Genomic DNA, 25799 nt, shown 5'->3' with positions numbered 1-25799 from the left:
TCTCCACGGTGTCCCCAGAAAAATAATGTTTCCGGGTTCAGGGATACAGTACTTTCAACCCAAATTCCGTTTCCTCTGAAAAAACAGACGTGTGGACTGCGCTTCAGCTTCTTTTTAACACCTGCTACAGTTACTCTCTTACCCAGTCAGCGTTCTGTAGCTCGTTGAGATCTCTGACTGGTTCCTCTCTCGTGTCTCCCTCCATCCGCCGCAGGTTCTACAGGAGGAAGACAGGAAGAGAGAGGTTTAAACACCCTGTGGGAGAGGTGTTGTTATGCACTAGAAGACCAAAGGACAGAGCTTCAAGTTCCTCAGTGTCCACTTCCCTATGGATTTAACAAGGTCCACACCTCAATGTCCACTTCCCTATGGATTTATCATGGTCCACATCACTAAGAACTTAACATGGTCCACATCACTAAGAACTTAACATGGTCCACACCTCAGTGTCCACATCACTAAGGACTTAACATGGTCCACACCTCAGTGTCCACTTCCCTAAGAACTTAACATGGTCCACACACCAACACAGTTGTGAAGAGGGCACGGCAGCACCTCTTCCCACTCAGGAGACTGAAAGATTTGGAACGGACCCTCGAATCCTCCGAAAGTTCTACAGCTGCACCATTTAGAGAATTTTGACTGGCTACATCACCGCTTGGTACAGAAGACTGCAGCCACCCAAGCCATAGACTGTTACCTTTGCTACCGTCCGGCAAACGGTACAAGAGCATCAGCTCTAGGCCCAAAAGGCTCAGAGACAACTTCTACCCCCTAGGCCATAAGACTGAAAAATAGTCAATTACTGGTACCCCAACTATCTGCACTGACCCTTTTTATTTTTTATTTTATTTATTTCACCTTTATTTAACCAGGTAGGCAAGTTGAGAACAAGTTCTCATTTACAATTGCGACCTGGCCAAGATAAAGCAAAGCAGTTCGACAACATAGAAAAACACCGAGTTACACATGGAGTAAAACAACATACAATCAATGATGCAGTAGAAAAAAATAAGACTATATACAATGTGAGCAAATGATGTGAGATAAGGGAGGTAAAGGCAAAAAAATGCCATGGTGGCAGAGTAAATAAAGTATAGCAAGAAAAAAACACTGGAATGGTAGATTTGTAGTTTGAAGAAAGTTAAAAGTTAAAATATAAATAATATGGTGCAAAGGAGCAAAATAAATAAAATAAATAAATACAGTAGGGGAAGAGGTAGTAGTTTGGGCTAAATTAAAGATGGGCTATGTACAGGTGCAGAGATCTGTGAGCTGCTCTGACAGCTGGTGCTTAAAGCTAGTGAGGGAGATAAGTGTTTCCAGTTTTAGAGATTTTTGTAGTTCGTTCCAGTCATTGGCAGCTGAGAACTGGAAGGAGAGACGACCAAAGGAGGAGTTGGCTTTAGGGGTGACCAGAGAGATATACCTGCTGGAGCGCGTGCTACAGGTGGGTGCTGCTATGGTGACCAGTGAGCGGAGATAAGGGGGGACTTTACCTAGCAGGGTCTTGTAGATGACCTGGAGCCAATGTGTTTGGCGACGATTATGAAGTGAAGGCCAGCCAACGAGAGCATACAGGTCGCAGTGGTGGGTTGTATATGGGGCTTTGGTGACAAAACGGATGGCACTGTGATAGACTGCATCCAGCTTGTTGAGTAGGGTATTGGAGGCTATTTTGTAAATGACATCGCCGAAGTCGAGGATTGGTAGGATGGTCAGTTTTACGAGGGTATGTTTGGCAGCATGAGTGAAGGATGCTTTGTTGCGAAATAGGAAGCCAATTCTAGATTTCACTTTGGATTGGAGATGATTGATGTGAGTCTGGAAGGAGAGTTTACAGTCTAACCAGACACCTAGGTATTTGTAGTTGTCCACAAATTCTAAGTTAGAACCGTCCAGAGAAGTTATGCTGGATGGGCGGGCAGGTGCAGGCAGCGATCGGTTGAAGAGCATGCATTTAGTTTTACTTGTGTTTAGGAGCAGTTGGAGACCACGGAAGGAGAGTTGAATGGCATTGAAGCTCGTCTGGAGGTTTGTTAACACAGTGTCCAAAGAAGGGCCAGAAGTATACTACATACACTGAATGTACAAAACATTAGGAACACCTTCCTAATATACTCACTAGACTACATACACTGAATGTACAAAGCATTAGGAACACCTTCCTAATATTGAGTTACACCCCCTTTTGCCTTCAGAACATCATCAATCGTCAGGGCATGGACTCTACAAGGTGTCGAAAGCGTTTACAGGGATGCTGGTCCATGTTGACTCCAATGCTTCCCACAGTAGTGTTGGATGTCCTTTGGGTGGTGAACCAGTCTTGATACACACGGGAAACTGTTGAGTGTGAAAAACCCAGCCATGTTGCAGTTCTTGACACAAACCAATGCACCTGGCACCTACTAACATACCCCGTTCAAAGGCTCTTAAATATTTTGTCTTGCCCACTCACCCTCTGAATGACACACACATCACAATTGTCTCAATGTTTAAAAATCCTTCTTTAACCTGTCTCCTCCCCTTCATCTACACTGATTGAAGTGGATTTAACAGGTGACATCAATAAGGGATCATAGCTTTCTCCTGGATTCACCTGGTCAGTCTGTCATGGAAAGAGCAGGTGTTCCTAATGTTTTGTTCACTAAGTGTATTATAGACACACTACATTGACACTCCCACAGAAAACCTACATACATTCACGCACTTTTACACTCAGAATTTGCTGCTGCTGTTTTACTCTTATCATCTATCCTGATGCCAAGTCACTTTACCCTGCCTTCATGTACATATCTACCTCTAATACCTTATTAATATCTATCCTGATGTCTAGTCACTTTACCCTGCCTTCGTGTACATATCTGCCTCAAATACAGTTGAAGTCGGAAGTTTACATACACTTAGGATGGAGTCATTAAAACTCGTTTTAACCACTCCACAAATTTCTTGTTAACAAACTATGGTTTTGTCAAGTCGGTTAGGACATCTACTTTCTGCATGACACAAGTCATTTTTCCAACAATTGTTTACAGACAGATTATTTCACGTACAATTCACTGTATCACAATTCCAGTGGGTCAGAAGTTTACATACACTAAGTTGACTGTGCCTTTAAACAGCTTGGAAAATGCCAGAAAATTATGTCATGGCATTAGAAGCTTCTGATAGGCTTAGTGACAACATTTGAGTCAATTGGAGGTGTACCTGGGGGATGTATTTCAAGCCCTACCTTCAAACTCAGTGCCTCTTTGCTTGACATCATGGGGAAATCAAAAGAAATCAGCCAAGACCTCAGAACAATTTCCAAAAGCCTGAAAGTACCGTGTTCATCTGTACAAACAATAGTACGCAAGTATAAACACCATGGGACCACGCAGCCGTCATACCGCTCAGGAAGGAGACGCTTTCTGTCTCCTAGAGATGAGCGTACTTTGGTGCAAAAAGTGCAAATCAATCCCAGAACAACAGCAAAAGACCTTGTGAAGATGCTGGAGGAAACAGGTACAAAAGTATCTATATCCACAGTAAAACCAGTCCTATATCGACATAACCTGAAAGGCCGCTCAGCAAGGAAGAAGCCACCGCTCAAAAACAGCCATCAAAAAGCCAGACTATGGTTTGCAACTGCACATGGGGACAAAGATCATACTTTTTGGAGAAATGTCCTCTGGTCTGATGAAACAAAAATAGAACTGTTTGGCCATAATGACGATTGTCATGTTTGGAGGAAAAAGGGAGAGGCTTGCAAGCCGAAGAACACCATCCCAACCATAAAGCACGGGGGTGGCAGCATCATGTTGCTTTGCTGCAGGAGGGACTGGTGCACTTCACAAAATAGATGGCATCATGAGGTAGGAAATTATGTGGATATATTGAAGCAACATCTCAAGACATCAGTCAGGAAGTTAAAGCTTGGTCGCAAATGGGTCTTCCAAACGGACAATGACCCCAAGCATACTTCCAAAGTTGTGGCAAAATGCCTTAAGGACAACAAAGTCAAGGTATTAGAGTGGCCATCACAAAGCCCTGACCTCAATCCCATAGACAATTTGTGGGCAGAACTGAAAAAGTGTGTGCGAGCAAGGAGGCCTACAAACCTGACTCAGTTACACCATCTCTGTCAGGAGGAATGGGCCAAAATGCACCCACTTATTGTGGGAAGCTTGTGGAAGGCTACCCGAAACGTTTGTCCCAAGTTAAACAATTTAAAAGCAATACTACCAAATACTAATTGAGTATGTAAACTTCTGACCCACTGGGAATGTGATGAAAGAAATAAAAGCTGAAATAAATCATTCTCTCTACTATTATTCTGACATTTCACATTTTTAAAATAAAGTGGTGATCCTAACTGACCTAAGACAGGGAATTTTTACTAGGATTAAATGTCAGGAATTGTGAAAAACTGAGTTTAAATGTATTTGGCTAAGGTGTATGTAAACTTCCGACTTCAACTGTACCTTATTATCTATCCTGATGCCTAGTCACTACACCCTGCCTTCATGTACATATCTACCTCAAATTATATGGTAGTGGTACTCACTGTATATAGCTCCACATTGATCTGGCACTTCCTGTATATAGCTCCACATTGATCTGGCACTTCCTGTATATAGCTCCACATTGATCTGGCACTTCCCGTATATAGTTCCATTCTTGTGTATTTTATTTTATTCCTCGTGTTACCATTTTATTTTTAAACTCTGCATTCTTGGGAAGGGCTAATTAGCAAGCATTTCACAATACAGTCCACACCTGTTGTAACTAACCACCAGAACAGATCTTAGTGTGTTAACGTTATTTTGGAGTGTTCTTACTCACTACAACTTGCCCAAAGTAAGTTGGCATGACAACCTAAGGAATATGGAAATGAGTGCCAAGGACTGATATGCATAGACATGCATGGAGTGAGTGTATACAGCACTCTAGAAAGCAGGCAGCTTCTTGAACAGATGATGACCAAAGCTTACAGTGGATATGTAGGGAAATGTTTCTCATTTCTTACATGTCATATTGTTCTGGTGTACTCTAAGTCCCAGCGTAGTGATTTCCCCCAGAAAATAACATTAACTTCAGGGTTTACTACTACATTCCTCCCCTACAACCCTGAATATCAGAGTTAACCTGTCAGGAGCCGGTATTCTGGTCCACTACGCAGGTCTTACAAAATAACTCTCCCGTGTGAATCTTTAATCTGTTGAAACTCTCCCGTGTGAATCTTTAATCTGTTGAAACTCTCCTGTGTGAGTCTTTACTGGCTCAATTAATTTAAATGATTTATAGCAGTAAGTACTAGCATTAAGTAGGCTAATTCATTTGGTCAAGGAACCATTCTGAATAGGCTGAGAACTGGACACAACTTTCTGGTCAAATATGGATAAACTGATTACAAGCAGCTTTGTCTCCTTTTGCCATTCCTGGTTGAGATGGTAATATTCTGAGCAGGTCTGCAGAATATGGGATCATTCTAGCTAATTGATCAGTTGAACACTTCTACAGGTAGAGCTGTTGATCAGACTCCAGGCCTCTCCAACACCCGTTATGTCAAACTGCTGCTGAGTCAGGGGCGTTCACCTCTCTAGTGAGTCAGTGATTGGGTGAATAAACGTGTCAGGGGCGTTCTCACCTCTCTAGTGTATCAGTGATTGGGTGAATAAACGTGTAAAGGGCATTCACCTCTCTAGTGTGTCAGTGATTGGGTGAATAAACGTGTAAAGGGCATTCACCTCTCTAGTGTGTCAGTGATTGGGTGAATAAACGTGTCAGGGGCGTTCTCACCTCTCTAGTGTGTCAGTGATTGGGTGAATAAACGTGTAAAGGGCATTCACCTCTCTAGTGTGTCAGTGATTGGGTGAATAAACGTGTAAAGGGCGTTCTCACCTCTTTGGCACTCCTGATCTTCTCCAGGAAGGTGCGTAGCTCTCTGGTCTCGGCGTAGAGCGCCCGACACACAGCCTGGAAGTGGTTAGGAGCATCAGAGGGGCTGGGCAGGTGGGACGTACACAGCTGGAGGGAGGAGGGATGGAGGACAAAGTCACACACTGATAATAACATAAGGTATACACAAATCATTAGTGGAAGGAGATGGAGAAGACAGCCCAGAACAGAGTGTGATGGAGAGAGGTTGTTGATGGCTGATGTTCCCTGGGGAGCAACGGGCCCTAGTCAGTAAACCCTGATGTTCCCTGGGGAGCAACGGGCCCTAGTCAGTAAACCCTGATGTTCCCTGGGGAGCAACGGGCCCTAGTCAGTAAACCATGATGTTCCCTGGGGAGCAACGGGCCCTAGCAAGTAAACCATGATGTTCCCTGGGGAGCAACGGGCCCTAGTCAGTAAACCCTGATGTTCCCTGGGGAGCAACGGGCCCTAGCCAGTAAACCCTGATGTTCCCTGGGGAGCAACGGGCCCTAGCCAGTAAACCCTGATGTTCCCTGGGGAGCAACGGGCCCTAGCCAGTAAACCCTGATGTTCCCTGGGGAGCAACGGGCCCTAGTCAGTAAACCCTGATGTTCCCTGGGGAACAACCGGCCCTAGTCAGTAAACCATTATCATCAGTATAAAAATATTATTTTGAACACGGAAAACCTTACCAATACCACGTTAACAATTGACCAATTAAGTTGCTTTTATAACAGCAGTAACACTAATTATACCTGTTACTACTCGGCTACATTTGAGTGATTATGTAATAACAATTCAATGGCTAGTGAACTCCAGCCCATTGATCTAGGTGGTGTTTCTATGAAAATAACTGTATTTTACATGGAGGAATTCAGAAAATAATGATAAGTAGTCTCTTTCTCCATCATCAACATGGAATTCATGTCCTTTAGTTTTTAGAGGAGGCAGTCCAGCCAAGAAGGGTACAATTGCAGACCGCAATTCGGGGCGTTCCTGCATGTGGGCGGTCCTGCATGTGGGCGGTCCTCTTAATACTTCTATTGGTCCATTTCTAAGCTATGAGTCCGGCACACAGGCAGGAGAGCTCCAGCACACAGGCAGGAGAGCTCCAGCACACAGGCAGAAGAGCTCCAGCACACAGGCAGAAGAGCTCCAGCACACAGGCAGAAGAGCTCCAGCACACAGGCAGAAGAGCTCCAGCACACAGGCAGAAGAGGTCCAGTACACCAGGACAGGTCCAGTACACCAGGACAGGTCCAGCACACCAGGACAGGTCCAGCACACCAGGACAGGTCCAGCACACGTCCAGCACACCAGGACAGGTCCAGCACACCAGGAGAGGTCCAGCACACCAGGAGAGGTCCAGCACACCAGGACAGGTCCAGCACACCAGGACAGGTCCAGCACACCAGGACAGGTCCAGTACACCAGGACAGGTCCAGTACACCAGGACAGGTCCAGCACACCAGTACACCAGGACAGGTCCAGTACACCAGGAGAGGTCCAGCACACCAGGACAGGACCAGCACACCAGGACAGGTCCAGTACACCAGGACAGGACCAGCACACCAGGACAGGTCCAGTACACCAGGAGAGGTCCAGTACACCAGGAGAGGTCCAGCACACCAGGACAGGACCAGCACACCAGGACAGGACCAGCACACCAGGACAGGACCAGCACAGGTCCAGTACACCAGGAGAGGTCCAGTACACCAGGAGAGGTCCAGTACACCAGGAGAGGTCCAGCACACCAGGAGAGGTCCAGTACACCAGGAGAGGTCCAGCACACCAGGAGAGGTCCAGCACACCAGGACAGGACCAGCACACCAGGAGGTGGTAATGCACCATAACGTTGGATTCCAACCGCCGATAAACTCCACAGAAAAAGAGGCGGGGCGACAACAGTGGCTAACTAGGTCAACCGTAGACAGTGTCCGTTGCCCACTCCTGCCAGTCACGTTTATTTTTTAGGGGGTAGCTCATTTCAATATTGCATATAGATTTTTGCTTCTATCAATGTAATTGTTTCATTTCCAATCCCTCTCATATTTATGGTATATACACACAAAAACACACACACACATACATACATACACACACCCCCCATAATTCGGAAAGTACTGGGTTGGCGCCCCCCCCTTGGGTTGTGCCGTGGCGGAGATCTTTGTGGGCTATACTCGGCCTTGTCTCAGGATGGTAAGTTGGTGATTGAAGTTATCCCTCTAGTGGTGTGGGGGCTGTGCTTTGGCAAAGTGGGTGGGGTTATATCCTTCCTGTTTGGCCCTGTCTGGGGGTATCATCGGATGGGGCCACAGTGTCTCCTGACCCCTCCTGTCTCAGCCTCCAGTATTTATGCTGCAGTAGTTTATGTGTCGGGGGGCTAGGGTTAGTCTGTTATATCTGGAGTATTTCTCCTGTCTTATCCGGTGTCCTGTGTGAATATAAGTATGCTCTCTCTAATTCTCTCTCTCTCTCTGAGGAGGACCTGAGCCCTAGGACCATGCCTCAGGACTACCTGGCATGATGACTCCTTGCTGTCCCCAGTCCACCTGGCCGTGCTGCTGCTCCAGTTTCAACTGTTCTGCCTGCGGCTATGGAACCCTGACCTGTTCACCGGACGTGCTACCTGTCCCAGACCTGCTGTTTTCAACTCTCTAGAGACAGCTGGAGCGGTAGAGATACACTCAATGATCGGCTATGAAAAGCCAACTGACATTTACTCGAGGTGCTGACTTGTTGCACCCTCGACAACTACTATGATTATTATTATTTGACCATGCTGGTCATTTATGAACATTTGAACATCTAGGCCATGTTCTGTTATAATCTCCACCCGGCACAGCCAGAAGAGGACTGGCCACCCCTCATACCCAGGTTCCTCTCTAGGTTACTTCCTAGGTTCTGGCCTTTCTAGGGAGTTTTTCCTAGCCACCGTGCTTCTACACCTGCATTGCTTGCTGTTTGGGGTTTTAGGCTGGGTTTCTGTACAGCACTTTGAGATATCAGCTGATCTAAGAAGGGCTTTATAAATACATTTGATTTTTATTCAGACCCATGACTTTTTCCACATTTTGTTATGTTACAGCCGTATTCTAAAATTGATTAAATTGTTGTTTTTTTACTTAAATGTACGGCAAGACCTGAAAATGGCTGTCTCGCAATGATCAACAACCAATTTGACAGAGCTTGAAGAATTTAGAAAATAATAAAATGGGCAAGTTGTGGAAAAGATCTTAGAGACTGACCCAGAAAGACTCACAGCTCTTAGAGACTGACCCAGAAAGACTCACAGCTCTTAGAGACTGACCCAGAAAGACTCACAGCTGGAATCACTGCCAAAGGTGATTCTACAAAGTATTGATTTAGGGGTGTGAATAATTATGTAAATTAGACATTTCAGTATTTAATTTTCATATTTAATTTTCCTGTTTCCGGTCACAACTTGCAGACTTGTTTACGCTGCTGTGCGTTTTTGTTGCCGATCTTACTTTGCTACCTAACGGTTTTTACTTTTTCATTACCGTATATTTTTACCCTCACTCAACTTTTTTCATTCAACTTTCTTACCCCGGAGGTTTTATCTGGACATGGTTCGTCAGGACTTCAAACAGCCGAAGCTAAGTAACATTAACATGATGCCTTCTAATTGCAGTCGTTGTACTTATAATATACAGGAGAACGATCGCCTTACGGCAAGGATAGCTGTGCTGCAAGCCCAGCTTCAGACGCAATCGTTAGGCAAGGGTCATTTCAGTGTAGGAAAGGATGAAACAGCGTCTGTGCCACCAGCAAGTACAGATAGTAATGTTAGTATAAACCCCCTCGCACGGTCCCCGCAGCCGGACAACTTTCTCATGGCTTCTGGAGGGAAACGCTGTAGGAATGCTCAACCGGTGTCGCTTATTCAGCCGACAGAAACTTTCAACCGGTTCTCCCCATTAAGTGAGTCGGAGTCGGAGGCCGAGACTTCTCTGGTCTCTACTCCTCCCGCTGTGGGGTCTGAGACGCCGACGGCTCCCACCATTAGCTCTGACAAATTGAAAACCCTAGTCATTGGCGACTCCATTACCCGTAGTATTAGACTTAAAACGAATCATCCAGCGATCATACACTGTTTACCAGGGGGCAGGGCTACCGACGTTAAGGCTAATCTAAAGACAGTGCTGGCTAAAGCTAAAACTGGCGAGTGTAGAGAGTATAGAGATATTGTTATGCACGTCGGCACCAACGATGTTAGGATGAAACAGTCAGAGGTCACCAAGCGCAACATAGCTTCAGCGTGTAAATCAGCTAGAAAGATGTGTCAGCATCGAGTAATTGTCTCTGGCCCCCTCCCAGTTAGGGGGAGTGATGAGCTCTACAGCAGAGTCTCACAACTCAATCGCTGGATGAAAACTGTGTTCTGCCCCTCCCAAAAGATAGAATTTGTAGATAACTGGCCCTCTTTCTGGGACTCACTCACAAACAGGACCAAGCCTGGCCTGTTGAGGAGTGACGGACTCCATCCTAGCTGGAGGGGTGCTCTCATCTTATCTACGAACATAGACAGGGCTCTAACTCCTCTAGCTCCACAATGAAATAGGGTGCAGGCCAGGCAGCAGGCTGTTAGCCAGCCTGACAGCTTAGTGGAGTCTGCCATTAGCACAGTCAGCGTAGTCAGCTCAGCTTTCCCCATTGAGACCGTGTCTGTGCCTCGATCTAGGTTGGGCAAAATTAAAAATGGCGGTGTTCGCTTTAGTAATCTCACTAGTATAAAGACCTCCTCCATTCCTGCCATTATTGAAAGAGATTGTGATATCTCGCATCTCAAAATAGGACTACTTAATGTTAGATCCCTCACTTCCAAGGCAGTTATAGTCAATGAACTAATCACTGATCATAATCTTGATGTGATTGGCCTGACTGAAACATGGCTTAAGCCTGATGAATTTACTGTGTTAAATGAGGCCTCACCCCCTGGTTACACTAGTGACCATACCCCCCGTGCATCCGGCAAAGGCGGAGGTGTTGCTAACATCTACGATAGCAAATTTCAATTTACAAAAAAAAAACAATGACGTTTTCGTCTTTTGAGCTTCTAGTCATGAAATCTATGCAGCCTACTCACTCACTTTTTATAGCTACTGTTTACAGGCCTCCTGGGCCATATGCAGTGTTCCTCACTGAGTTCCCTGAATTCCTATCGGATCTTGTAGTCATAGCAGATAATATTCTAATTTTTGGTGACTTTAACATTCACATGGAAAAGTCCACAGACCCACTCCAAAAGGCTTTCGGAGCCATCATCGACTCAGTGGGTTTTGTCCAACATGTCTCTGGACCTACTCACTGCCACAGTCATACTCTGGACCTAGTTTTGTCCCATGGAATAAATGTTGTGGATCTTAATGTTTTTCCTCATAATCCTGGATTATCGGACCACCATTTTATTGCATTTACAATTGCAACAAATAATCTGCTCAGACCCCAACCAAGGAGCATTAAAAGTCATGCTATAAATTCTCAGACAACCCAAAGATTCCTTGATGCCCTTCCAGACTCCCTCTGCCTACCCAAGGACGTCAGAGGACAAAAATCAGTTAACCACCTAACCGAGGAACTCAATTTAACCTTGCGCAATACCCTAGATGCAGTTGCACCCCTAAAAATTAAAAACATCTGTCATAAGAAACTAGCTCCCTGGTATACAGAAAATACACGAGCTCTGAAGCAAGCTTCCAGAAAATTGGAACGGAAATGGCGCCACACCAAACTGGAAGTCTTCCGACTAGCTTGGAAAGACAGTACCGTGCAGTATCGAAGAGCCCTCACTGCTGCTCGATCATCCTATTTTTCCAACTTAATTGAGGAAAATAAGAACAATCCAAAAATTCTTTTTGATACTGTCGCAAAGCTAACTAAAAAGCAGCATTCGCAAATGGAGGATGGCTTTCACTTCAGCAGTAATAAATTTATGAACTTCTTTGAGGAAAAGATCATGATCATTAGAAAGCAAATTACGGACTCCTCTTTAAATCTGGGTATTCCTCCAAAGCTCCATTGTCCTGAGTCTGTACAACTCTGCCAGGACCTTGGCTCAAGGGAGATACTAAAGTGTTTTAGTACTATATCTCTTGACACAATGATGAAAATAATCATGGCCTCCAAACCCTCAAGCTGCATACTGGACCCTATTCCAACTAAACTACTGAAAGAGCTGCTTCCTGTGCTTGGCCCTCCTATGTTGAACATAATAAACGGCTCTCTATCCACCGGATGTGTACCAAGCTCACTAAAAGTGGCAGTAATAAAGCCTCTCTTGAAAAAGCCGAATCTTGACCCAGAAATTATAAAAAACTATCGGCCTATATCGAATCTTCTATTCCTCTCAAAAATTTTAGAAAAAGCTGTTGCACAGCAACTCACTGCCTTCCTGAAGACAAACAATGTATACGAAACGCTTCAGTCTGGTTTTAGACCCCATCATAGCACTGAGACTGCACTTGTGAAGGTGGTAAATGACCTTTTAATGACGTCAGACCGAGGCTCTGCATCTGTCCTCGTGCTCCTAGATCTTAGTGCCGCTTTTGATACCATCGATCACCACATTCTTTTGGAGAGATTGGAAACCCAAATTGGTCTACATGGACAAGTTCTGGCCTGGTTTAGATCGTATCTGTCGGAAAGATATCAGTTTGTCTCTGTGAATGGTTTGTCCTCTGACAAATCAATTGTAAATTTCGGTGTTCCTCAAGGTTCCGTTTTAGGACCACTATTGTTTTCACTATATATTTTACCTCTTGGGGATGTCATTCGAAAACATAATGTTACATTTCACTGCTATGCGGACGACACACAGCTGTACATTTCAATGAAACATGGTGAAGCTCCAAAATTGCCCTCGCTAGAAGCCTGTGTTTCAGACATAAGGAAGTGGATGGCTGCAAACTTTCTACTTTTAAACTCGGACAAAACAGAGATGCTTGTTCTAGGTCCCAAGAAACAAAGAGATCTTCTGTTCAATCTGACAATTAATCTGGATGGTTGTACAGTCGTCTCAAATAAAACTGTGAAGGACCTCTGTGTTACTCTGGACCCTGATCTCTCTTTTGAAGAACATATCAAGACTGTTTCAAGGACAGCTTTTTTCCATCTACGTAACATTGCAAAAATCAGAAACTTTCTGTCCAAAAATGACGCAGAAAAATGAATCCATGCTTTTGTTACTTCTTGGCTGGACTACTGCAATGCTCTACTTTCCGGCTACCCGGATAAAGCACTAAACAAACTTCAGTTAGTGCTAAATACGGCTGCTAGAATCCTGACTAGAACCAAAAAATTTGATCATATTACTCCAGTGCTAGCCTCCCTACACTGGCTTCCTGTTAAGGCAAGGGCTGATTTCAAGGTTTTACTGCTAACCTACAAAGCATTACATGGGCTTGCTCCTACCTATCTTTCCGATTTGGTCCTGCCGTACATACCTACACGTACGCTACGGTCACAAGACGCAGGCCTCCTAATTGTCCCTAGAATTTCTAAGCAAACGGCTGGAGGTAGGGCTTTCTCCTATTGAGCTCCATTTTTATGGAATGGTCTGCCTACCCATGTGAGAGACGCAGACTCAGTCTCAACCTTTAAGTCTTTACTGAAGACTTATCTCTTCAGTAGGTCCTATGATTAAGTGTAGTCTGGCCCAGGAGTGTGAAGGTGAACGGAAAGGCTGGAGCAACGAACCGCCCTTGCTGTCTCTGCCTTGCCGGTTCCCCTCTTTCCACTGGGATTCTCTGCCTCTAACCCTATTACAGGGGCTGAGTCACTGACTTACTGGTGTTCTTCCATGCCGTCCATGGGAGGGGTGCGTCACTTGAGAGGGTTGAGTCACTGACATGGTCTTCCTGTCTGGGTTGGCGCCCCCCCTTGGGTTGTGCCATGGGGGAGATTTTTGTGGGCTATACTCGGCCTTGTCTTCGGACGGTAAGTTGGTGGTTGTAGACATCCCTCTAGTGGTGTGGGGGCTGTGCTTTGGCAAAGTGGGTGGGGTTATATCCTGCCTGTTTGGCCCTGTCCGGGGGTATCATCGGATGGGGTCACAGTGTCTTCTGATCCCTCCTGTCTCAGCCTCCAGTATTTATGCTGCAGTAGTTTATGTGCCGGGGGGCTAGGGTCAGTCTGTTACATCTGGAGTATTCTCTTGTCTTATCCGGTGTCCTGTGTGAATTTAAATATGCTCTCTCTAATTCTCTCTTTCTTTCTTTCTCTCGGAGGACCTGAGCCCTAGGACCATGCCTCGGGACTACCTGGCATGATGACTCCTTGCTGTCCCCAGTCCACCTGGCCATGCTGCTGCTCCAGTTTCAACTGTTCTGCCTGCGGCTACGGAACCCTGACCTGTTCACCGGACGTGCTTGTTGCACCCTCGACAACTACAATGATTATTATTATTTGACCATGCTGGTCATTTATGAACATTTTAACATCTTGACCATGTTCTGTTATAATATCCACCCGGCACAGCCAGAAGCGGACTGGCCACCCCTCATAGCCTGGTTCCTCTCTAGGTTTCTTTCTAGGTTTTTGGCCTTTCCAGGGAGTTTTTCCTAGGGAGTTTTTCCTAGCCACCGTGCTTCTTTCACATGCATTGCTTGCTGTTTGGGGTTTTAGGCTGGGTTTCTGTACAGCACTTTGAGATTTCAGCTGATGTACGAAGGGCTATATAAATAAATTTGATTTGATTTGAATAAATTTGCAACAATTTCTAAAAACATGTTTTCAGTTTGTAATTATGGGTTATTGTGTGTAGATGGGTGAGAAAAGTGGTATGAATACTTTCTGAAGGCACTGAAAGTGCATGACTAGCAAAAAACGGACATTTAAAATCTGTGCCCCTCACGGTATGCTGCTGTGACTAACAGGTCTAGCTAGATACCTGACTTGTCATGCCAAATGATGCATTCAAGGAGGAGTTGGAAAATGTTATTCGTCTGGTTTTAAGTCTTTGTTATTGTGCATGTCACCACCCAAAACAGGAATGCCTGAAACAGCCAGGTGAGGGGCTTTGTCCCAAGCGGCACCCTTATTCCCTATGAAGTGCACTATTTTTGACCAGGGGCCATAAGGAATAGGGTGCCATTTGGGACACAAAGGTGTTATCTTTCTTCTTCTTCCTCCTCTGAGGTAAACTGACAGCAGTGCAGCCTGAGCGTGGACACCACAATACAAATCCCTTTGCTGGGTATTTCCATGGCTGAGTCCTAAATGGCACCCTATTGCAAGGGTTCCCAAACGTTTTCACTCAGGGACCCCCTTCCAGCATTGGGGAAGATCCCACGCCCCCCCGCGTCTATTTCTATGGGCACAAGCACTGTTCATGACACAAACTGTTCACACCCTTCTTGTTGGTGGAGAGAAGTTTGCAGGTTTAAAGCTTATTTTCTGCAATTCTACACATGATAATTTTTTCTCCCCAATTTCGATCTCTTCTTATCGCTGCAACTCCCCAACGAGCTCGGGGGGGGTCAAAGGTCGAGTCACACGTCCTCCGAAACATGACCCGCCAAACCGCGCATCTTAACATCCGCCTGCTTAACCCGGAAGCACCAATGTGTTGGAGGAAACACCGAGGTCAGCCTGCAGGCACCCGACCCGCCACAAAGACTCGCTAGAGCGCGATGAGCCAAGTAAACCCCCCCCGGCCAAACCCTCCCCTTACCCGGACGACGCAGACCCAATTGTGCGCTGCCCTATGGGACTACCGATCACGGCCCGATGTGATAAAGCCCGGGAACGAACCAGGGTCTGTAGTGACGCCTCCAGCACTGAGATGCAGTGCCTAAGACTGCTGCCCTACTGGGGAGCCCTCACATTTTTGCAGTTTTAAAATATAGCTTTTTTTGCAATTCTATACATTCTATACATTTTGCCATGTCTAATGTGTATTCATGTGATATGAGTGGGGAAAAAAATGTACAACAAAATCTATGGGCTAAAAAACATAACTGAAAAAAACAGCCGACATGGGCTGATCTGGTCATTTCTGACGCATTTTAAATAGCTCTCTAAGGAAGACAACAGGAACGGATGATGCACTAACATTCTACTATTACAACTTTCACGGATAGGTTTAGAGCCGGACTGAGTTCCTATAAAATATATACTACATATGGAAAGTATTCAGACCCCTTAACTTTTTACACAATTTGTTATGTTACACACAGAGAGACAGAGCGAGACCAGCCGAATCACATCAAAGACGCTTTGATTACAAATGCATGCTTTTCAACCGTTCGCTGCCAGCACCCGCCCGCCCGCCTAGCATCACTGCTCTGGACGGTTCTGACCAAGAATATGTGGACAACTACAAATACCTAGATGTCTGGCTAGACTGTAAACTCTCCTTCCAGACTCACATTAAGCATCTCCAATCCAAAATAAAATCTAGAATCGGCTTTCACATCAAAGACAACAGTACAGGGTTATTAAGGTGCAGCATTCATTCCCAGAAAGCTTACAGGAACATTAAGAAACTGAATTAATTGGAGAAAAAAAGCATATACACAGTATGTATATTTGTGTGTGAGTATGCATGTGAGAATGCCAAGAGTGTGCAAAGCTGTCATCAAGGCAAAGGGTGGGTAGTTGGAAGAATCTCGACTATAAATTATTTTTGGATTTGTTTTTGGTTACTACAAGATTCCATATGTGTTATTATTATGTGTTATAATTATTTCATAGTTTGATTTCTTCACTATTATTCTACAATGTAGAAAATAGCCAAAGTAAAGAAACACCCTGGAATGAGTAGCTGTGTCCAAAATATTCACTGGTACTGTATACAGTTCATTCGGAAAGTATTCAGACCACTTGACTTTTTCAACAATTTGTTACGTTACAGCCTTAAAAAAAAAAAAAAATGGGGGGGAACAATCTACACACAATACCCAATAATGACAAAGCAAAAACCGCTTTATAATTTTTTTTGCAAATTCATAAAGAAATATAACATTTACATAAGTATTCAGACCCTTTACTCAGTACTTTGTTGAAGCAACTTTGGCAGCGATTACAGCCTCGAGTCTTCTTGGGTACGACGCTACAAGCTTGGCACACCTGTATTTGGAGAGTTTATCCCATTCTTCTCTGCAGATCCTCTCAAGCTCTGTCAGGTTGGATGAGGAACGTCGCTGCACAGCTATTTTCAGGTCTCTACAGAGATGTTCGATCGGGTTCAAGTCCGGGCTCTGGATGGGCCACTCAAGGACATTCAGTGACTTGTCCCGAAGCCGCTCCTGCGTTGTCTTGGCTGTGTGCTTAGGGTTGTTGTCCTGTTGGAAGGTGAACCTTCGGCCCCAGTCTAAGGTCCTAAGTGCTCTGGAGCAGGTTTACATCAAGGATCTCTCTGCAATTCGCTCCGTTCATCTTTCCCTCGATCCTGACTTGTCTCCCAGTCCCTGCCGCTGAAAAAACATCCCCACAGCATGATGCTGCCACCACCATGCTTCACCGTAGGGATGGTGCCAGGTATCCTCCTGCTTGGCAATCAGGCCAAAAGAGTTCAATCTTGGTTTTATCAGACCAGAGAATCTTGTTTCTCATGGTCTGATTCCTTTAGGTGCCTTTTGGAAAACTCCAAGCGGGCTGTCATGTGGCTTTTACTGAGCAGTGACTGCCGTCTGGCCGCTCTACCTTAAAGACCTGATTGGTGGAGTGCTGCAGAGATCGTTGTCCTTCTGGAAGGTTCTCCCAACTCCACATAGGAACTCTGGAGCTCTGTCAGAGTGACCATAGGGTTCTTGTTCACCTTCCTGACCAAGGCCCTTCTCCTCCGATTGCTCAGATTGGCTGGGCTGCCAACTCTAGGAAGGGTCTTGGTGGTTCTAAACTTCTTCTAATTAAGGATTAAGGCCACTCTGACAGAGCTCCAGAGTTCCTCTGTGGAGATGCGAGAACCTTCCAGTCTTGGTGGTTCTAAACTTCATCCATTTAAGAATGAGCTGAGAGAACAGTCTATGGCTTGGGTGACTGGAGTCTGACAATTTTTGGGCCTTCCTCTGACACCGCCTAGTATAGAGGTCCTGGATGGCAGGCAGTTCAGCCCCATGTACTGGGTCAGATGCACTACCCTCTGTAGTGCCTTGCGGTCGGATACCAAGCAGTTGCCATAACCAAGCGGTGATACAGCCAGTCAAGATGCTCTCAATGGTGCAGCTGTTGAGGATCTGAGGGCCCACGCCAAATCTTTTCAGCCTCTTGAGGGAGAAGAGGCTGTGTACCCTCTTCATGACTGTGTTGGTGTGTGTGGACCATGTTAAGTCCTTAGTGATGTGGTACTTGAAGCTCTGGACCTGCTCCACTACAACCCCATTGATATGAATGGGGGTGTGTTCGGCCCTCCTTTTCCTGTAGTCCACGATCACCTCCTTTGTCTTGTTCACTTAGAGGTTGTTGTCCTGGTACCACGCCGCCAGGTCTCTGACCTCCTCCCAATAGGCCTACCCCCATTGTGTCGTCGGCAAACTTAACCTCTCTTGGGTAGGGGGCAGTATTTTGACGTACGGATGAAAAGCATGCCCGTAGTAAACTGCCTGCTACTCAGGCCCAGAAGGTAGGATATGCATAGTATTAGTAGATTTGGATAAAAAACACTGAAGTTTCTAAAACTGTTTGAATTATGTCTGTGAGTATAACAGAACTCATATGGCTGGCAGAAACCTGAGAAAAAATCCAACCAGGAAGTGTGGAAATCTGAGGTTTATAGTTTTTCAAGTGATTGCCTATGTAATACACAGTGTCTGTGGGGTAATTATGCACTTCCTAAGGCTTCCACTAGATGTCAACAGTCTTTAGAACGTTGTTTCATGCTTCTACTGTGAATGGGGAGAGAATAAGAACATATGGAGTCAGATGACAGAGAAAATGACGAGCTCAATCGCGCGTGTTCCCGTGAGAGTTAGGAGTGTTCCTTTTCATTTCTGAAGACAAAGGAATCGTCCGGTTGGAATATTATGGAAGATTTATGATAAAAACATCCTAAAGATTGATTTTATACATTGACATGTTTCTATGAACTTTAAAATAACTTTTTTGGCTTTTCATCTGAACTTACTGCGCGAGCACAGTGCATTTGGATTACTCAACTGAACGCGCAAACAAAATGGAGGTATTTGGACATAAAGATGAACTTTATCGAACAAAAAAACATTTATTCTGGAACTGGGATTCCTGGGAGTGCATTCTGATAAAGATCATCAAAGGTAAGTGAATATTTATAATGTTATTTGTGACTTCTGTTGACTCCAAAATGGCGGGTATCTGTATGGCTTGATGTCTGAGCGCTGTACTCAAATTATTGCAAACTTTGCTTTCGCCGTAAAGCTTTTTTGAAATCTGACACAGCGGTTGCATTAAGGAGAAGTGTATCTATAATTCTTTGAATAACTTGAATATTTTATCAACGTTTATGATGAGTATTTCTGTAAATTTATGTGCTTATTCACCGGGAGTTTTGGGAGGCAAAACATTTCTGAACATTACACGGCAATGTAAAAATGGGGTTTTTGGATATAAATATGAACTTTATCGAACAAAACATACATGTATTGTGTAACATTGAGTCCTGGGAGTGTCATCTGATGAAGATCAAAGGTTAGTGATTAATTTTAGCTGTATTTCTGGTTTTTGTGACGCCTCTCCTTGCTTGGAAAATGGCTGTGTGGTTTTTCTTGTCTAGGCGCTGTCCTAACATAATCTAATGTTATGGTTTCGCCCTAAAGCCTTTTTGAAATCGGACACTGTGGTTGGATTAACGAGAAGTGTATCTTTAAAATGGGATATAATAGTTGTATGTTTGAGAAATTTGAATTTGAGATTTTTGTTGTTTTGAATTTGGTGCCCTGCTATTTCACAGTGTGTCCAGCAGGTGGGACGCTAGCGTCCCACATACCCCAGAGAGGTTAATGGTGTTGGAGTGTGTTTGGCCAAGCAGTCGTGGGTGAACAGAGAGTATAGGAGGGGGCTAAGCACGCACCCCTGAGGGGTCCCAGTGTTGAGGATCAGTGTGGCAGATGTTGTTGCCTACCCTTACCACCTGGGGGCGGCCCGTCAGGAAGTCCAGGATCCAGTTGCACAGGGAGGTGTTTTATCCCAGGGTCCTTAGCTTAGTGATGAGCTTTGAGTGCACAATGGTGTTGAACGCTGAGCTGTAGTCAATGAACAGCATTCTCACATAGGTGTTCCTTTTGTCCAGGTGTGAAAGGGCAGTGTGGAGTGCAATAGAGATTGTGTCATCGGTGGATCTTTTGGGGAGGTATGCAAATTGGAGTGGATCTAGGGTTTCTGGGATGATGGTGCTGATGTGAGCAATGACCAGCCTCTCAAACCACTTCATGACTACAGATGCAAGTCCTACAGGGCGATAGTAATTTAGCCAGTACCGTGTCGTACCGCTCTAACACGTCGTACCGCTCTACCGTGTCGTACCGCTTTAACGCGTCGTACCGCATTAACACGTCGTACCGCTCTAACGCGTCGTACCGCTTTAATGTGTCGTACCGCTCTAACGCGTCGTACAGCTCTACCGCGTCGTACCGCTCTAACACGTCGTACCGCTTTAGCGCGTCGTACCGCTTTAACGCGTCGCCCCGCTTTAACGCGTCGCCCCGCTTTAACGCGTCGCCCCGCTTTAACGCGTCGTACCGCTTTAATGCGTCGTACCGCTTTAACGCGTCGTACCGCTCTACCGCGTCGTACCGCTCTACCGCGTCGTACCGCTCTACCGCGTCGTACCGCTCTAACGCGTCGTACCGCTCTAACGCGTCGTACCGCTCTAACGCGTCGTACCGCACTGTCCGATTTCAAAAAGGCTTTACAACGAAAGCAAAACATTAGATTATGTCAGCAGAGTACCCAGCCAGAAATAATCAGACACCCATTTTTCAAGCTAGCATATAATGTCACAAAAACCAAAACCACAGCTAAATGCAGCACTAACCTTTGATGATCTTCATCAGATGACACTACTAGGACATTATGTTATACAATACATGCATGTTTTGTTCAATCAAGTTCATATTTATATCAAAAACCAGCTTTTTACATTAGCATGTGACGTTCAGAACTAGCATACCCACCGCACACTTCCGGTGAATTTACTAAATTACTCACTATAAACGTTCACAAAAAGCATAACAATTATTTTAAGAATTATAGATACAGAACTCCTTTATGCAATCGCGGTGTCCGATTTTAAAATAGCTTTTCGGTGAAAGCACATTTTGCAATATTCTGAGTAGATAGCCCGGCCATCACAGGCTAGCTAATTTGACACCCACCAAGTTTGGTACTCACCAAACTCAGATTTACTATAAGAAAAATTGGATTACCTTTGCTGTTCTTCGTCAGAATGCACTCCCAGGACTTCTACTTCAATAACAAATGTTGGTTTGGTTCCAAATAATCCATAGTTATATCCAAATAGCTCCGTTTTGTTCGTGTGTTCAAGACACTATTCGAAGGGTAAAGAAGGGTGCGTTTCGTGACCAAAAAATTCAAAATATTACATTACCGTACTTCGAAGCATGTCAAACGCTGTTTAAAATATTTTTTTATGCGATTTTTCTCGTAAAAAAGCAATAATATTCCGACCGGGAAACCCTGTTTTCGTTCAAAGACTGAAAATGTAAACATGGTGGAGTCTCGTGCACGCGCGCCCCAGTCTCATTGTTCTCAGATCGACCACTTACCAAATGCGCTACTGTTTTTCAGCCAGGGCCTGCAAAGTCATCATTCAACGTTCTGGCGCCTTCTGAGTGCCTATGGGAGCGTTAGAAAATGTCACGTTATGCCAGAGATCCCCTGTTTTGGTTAGAGATGATCAAGAAAGCCAAGATATAGTCAGAGAGAGCGCTTCCTGTTTGGAATCGTCTCAGGTTTTGGCCTGCCAAATGAGTTCTGTTATACTCACAGACACCATTCAAACAGTTTTAGAAACTTTAGGGTGGTTTCTATCCAAATCAAACAATTATATGCATATTCTAGTTACTGGGCAGGAGTAGTAACCAGATTAAATCGGGTACGTTTTCTATCCGGCCGTGCAAATACTGCCCCCTATCCCCAACAGGTTTTAACTATAGTTGATACAGTGAGACAGGACGTACCATGATGATGTCTCTGAATCCTTTTACATTACAGACAGCGTTTGGGTCTCCCTCGTCTTCCTCCTCCTCGGTGGCCTCATAACCTTCATCAGGGCAGGGGTCACTGTCCCTCTCCTTCTCTGCCATGTTGGTCATCATGTCGATGAGTTGTTCCAGAGGCGGACTGAGCTCTCTCTCCTCGCTCTCCTTCAGACTGTAGTCCAACGCCTTGTAGATCATGATTCCCAGAGATTCAATCACCTACAGGACAAAAAAACAACAGGTGGTTACTCAGTCACATACAGAGCCAGTAGACACTAACCAACTCTTACAGACGCTGCTACCAACTCCTACTACCATTAGGATTCCCCAATGACAATGTGAAGACCAGTCCAGACATATACATCATGTATCAGATCGACCATCCTGGACCAGATCAGGATGGTAACCAACTCCTCAATAACCAGACAGACAAATGACCTCAGGCCCACGTGAAGCCGTGACAAAATAGTTCCTGAACCCAAGTAGTCTATTTGGTGATTTATTCTATGACTGGTTCTGTCACTCAAATCAGACATGACCCACTGGCCGTCAAATCAGACAGGACCCCTCTACTGCTGTCACATCTGACCTCAGCCACTGACCGTCCTCACCTCATACAAACTGATATTAAACTAAGAACATAAAGAGCTACACTGTGGTGATGGAGGTGGAGGAGGGTGTGGTGGAGGTGGGTGTGGTGATGGTGGAGATGATGGAGGTGGGTGTGGTGGAGGTGGGTGTGGTGGTAGTGGTGGAGGTGGGTGTGGTGGAGGTGGGTGTGGTGGGTCTGGTGGTGGTGGTGGTGGAGGTGGGTGTGGTGGTGGTGGAGGAGGTGGAGGTGGGTGTGGTGGTGGTGGGTGTGGTGGTGGAGGAGGTGGAGATGGGTGTGGTGGTGGAGGTGGGTGTGGAGGTGGTGGTGGAGGTGGAGGTGGTGATGGTGGAGGTGATGATGATGGTGGAGATGGTGGTGGTGGAGGTGGGTGTGGTGGTGGTGGAGGAGGGTGTGGTGGTGGTGGAGGTGATGATGGTGGAGAAGGTGGGTGTGGTGGTGGAGGAGGTGGGTGTGGGTGTGGTGGTGGTGGAGGAGGTGGTGGAGGTGGTGGGTGTGGTGGCGGAGGTGGGTGTGGTGGAGGTGGGTATGGTGGTGGTGGAGGTAGAGGTGGGTGTGGTGGTGGTGGGTGTGGTGGTGGAGGAGGTGGTGGGGGTAGAGGTGGGTGTGGTGGTGGTGGAGGTGGTGGGTGTGGTGGAGGTGGAGGTGGTGGGTGTGGTGGAGGTGGAGGGTGTGGTGGTGGTAGAGGTGGGTGTGGTGGTGGTGGTGGAGGTGGTGGGTGTGGTGGTCCTGCAAAATAACTCAATCATCCCAAATGTGGAACTTTGTTTGTTACAGGGCGATAGATGGACAGGATATATGACTCTCCTAGATATGAAATGAACAAACAGTGCTGAACAGGAACCTGCCTTGACCCTGTGAAAACTCTACAAGGCCAGGCATCTGATTTACAGACATGTCCTCACTAACCAGGTGAGAGGGAGGGGCCAACAAGGCCAGGCATCTCATTACAGACATGTCCTCACTAACCAGGTGAGAGGGAGGAGCCAGCAAGCAGACCAAAACAGTGAGCTGAACCAAGATTCACAAAGAGTAGGAGTGCTGGTCTAGGATCAGGTCTTCCTACTTATTCATTATGATCTAAAGGGCAAAACGGATCCTAGATCAGGACTCCCGATGCTTTATGAACACAGGTCCAGGAACCTGGCATAACCTGTACAAACTTCATGAGGCATCAATTACGGCTAATACAATTGTGGAGCTGAAAGTGATTGTGGGTGATACCACAGAGATAGAGATATTACTGTCTAAGGCCGATTGCAGTCATGCAGCACTGAACATGGAAGCATTGGCTTTGAGCATTACATCACAAAGGGCATCTACAATCAGCTATGTCCACAGACAGACAGCTGGCTAACAGCAGGTGAGCGCTGGTACAGGCAAAGGCACAGCTCAGCTCTATATTTAGCCACACAGTACAATACGAGGTAGGTCTAACACTTATCTAACAAACAAAAAGGTTAACCCCAGTCAGTCCAGATCAGTGTTAAAGGTCATAGATGAACAGGTTAGTCAGCGGACATACCCCAGGAGGATTCCAGCTATTACAATGAGCCAGTCCTCCCATCTAAAGTTACACCAGCCTCCACTGGGAGTACAGTAATTATCTCTGGTTCTGAGGAGGTGTGGGTCATTATCTCTGGTTGAGGTGGTATGGGTCATTATCTCTGGTTCTGAGGTGGTGTAGTGTGGGCCATTATCTCTGGTTCTGAGGTGGTGTAGTGTGGGCCATTATCTCTGGTTCTGAGGTGGTACAGTGTGGGTCATTATCTCTGGTTCTGAGGTGGTGTAGTGTGGGCCATTATCTCTGGTTCTGAGGTGGTGTAGTGTGGGCCATTATCTCTGGTTCTGAGGTGGTACAGTGTGGGCCATTATCTCTGGTTCTGAGGTGGTGTAGTGTGGGCCATTATCTCTGGTTCTGAGGTGGTGTAGTGTGGGTCATTATCTCTGGTTCTGAGGTGGTGCAGTGTGGGCCATTATCTCTGGTTCTGAGGTGGTGTAGTGTGGGCCATTATCTCTGGTTCTGAGGTGGTACAGTGTGGGCCATTATCTCTGGTTCTGAGCCGGTGGAGTGTGGAAGTGAAGTGCCCAAACTGAGCCCTGCAGGGTGAGGCTGAGAGAGGGTGAGGCTGGGAGAGGGGGAGGCTGGGAGAGGGTGAGGCTGGGAGAGGGTGAGGCTGGGAGAGGGGGAGGCTGGGAGAGGGGGAGGCTGGGAGAGGGGGAGGCTGGGAGAGGGGGAGGCTGGGAGAGGGGGAGGCTGGCTACGGCCCAGTAGCTGCCAGGGAGACGTCTCATCTGGCTGGGTAGAGCACCAGTCTGTCTGAAGGAGGGAGAGGTGTTGACTGAGCTGTGTGGCAGCGGATTTTTTCTTTAGCATGAGTCATGACCTAACTGACACATCATTCTCAATAAGATTTTAATTATGAAATAAAAGTGATATAAAAAAAGAAAAAAAAGAAACCGGCTTTATAAAATACATTAGATTGATTTTGAAACGTGTATAGGCGATTGGCCTCAGTATATAGGCCTTCATCCCTCGAGTCTATGTCAACACCCCGGGGAATCACATCAAAACTCCGTTTTGCTCCTACCTTCCTATAGGCAGAAACTCAAAACAGGAAGTACCTGTGTTAAGGTCTATTTAACACAGGTCTGACCAAACGGAATCCACGCTTCAAGATTATTTTGATCACGCGGACTGGGATATGTTCTGAGTAGCCTCAGAATAACATTGGCATTTACACAGACAAAGTGACTGAGTTCATCAGGAATTGTATTAAGGGATGTTGTTCCCACTGTGACTATTAAAACCTACCCAAACCAGAAACTGTGGAGAGATGGCGACATTCACACAAAACTGAAAGCGCGAACCACCGCATTTAACCATGGCAAGGTGACTGGGAATATGGCCGAATACAAACAGCGTAGTTATTCTCTCCTTAACAGTCAAAACGTCAGTACAGAGACAAAATGGAGTCGCAATTCAACGGCTCAGACACGATACGTACAGTACCATTCAAAAGTATGGACACACCTACTCATTCTAGGGTTTTTCTTTATTTTTACTATTTTCTACATTGTAGAATAATAGTGGAGACATCAAAACTATGAAATAACACTCATCTTTGTGA

The 25799-nt window shown here is 45.7% G+C and overlaps 1 protein-coding gene across 5 annotated transcripts in view; it reads right to left on the bottom strand.

Moving 5' to 3' along the window:
- LOC115190931 (protein spire homolog 1) overlaps window positions 1–25799 on the bottom strand; it is a 114742-nt gene that overhangs the window by 62762 nt on the left and 26181 nt on the right. For all 5 annotated transcript variants that reach the window (XR_003877477.1, XM_029748967.1, XM_029748968.1 and 2 more), the window contains exons 3-5: window positions 22038–22277; window positions 5884–6009; window positions 143–217 (exon numbers count right to left, since the gene is read on the bottom strand). Coding sequence is in view for 4 of the 5 variants with exons in the window: in XM_029748967.1 (XP_029604827.1) it covers window positions 143–217; window positions 5884–6009; window positions 22038–22277 (441 nt within the window). In the remaining variant the exon portion in view is untranslated. The remainder of the gene's footprint in view (window positions 1–142; window positions 218–5883; window positions 6010–22037; window positions 22278–25799) is intronic.

Source organism: Salmo trutta, unplaced genomic scaffold (genome assembly GCF_901001165.1).
Source record: "Salmo trutta unplaced genomic scaffold, fSalTru1.1, whole genome shotgun sequence".
Taxonomy (NCBI): domain Eukaryota; kingdom Metazoa; phylum Chordata; class Actinopteri; order Salmoniformes; family Salmonidae; genus Salmo; species Salmo trutta.
Note: the sequence above shows the minus strand (reverse complement) of the source record. Positions and strands in the feature narration are given on the sequence as shown.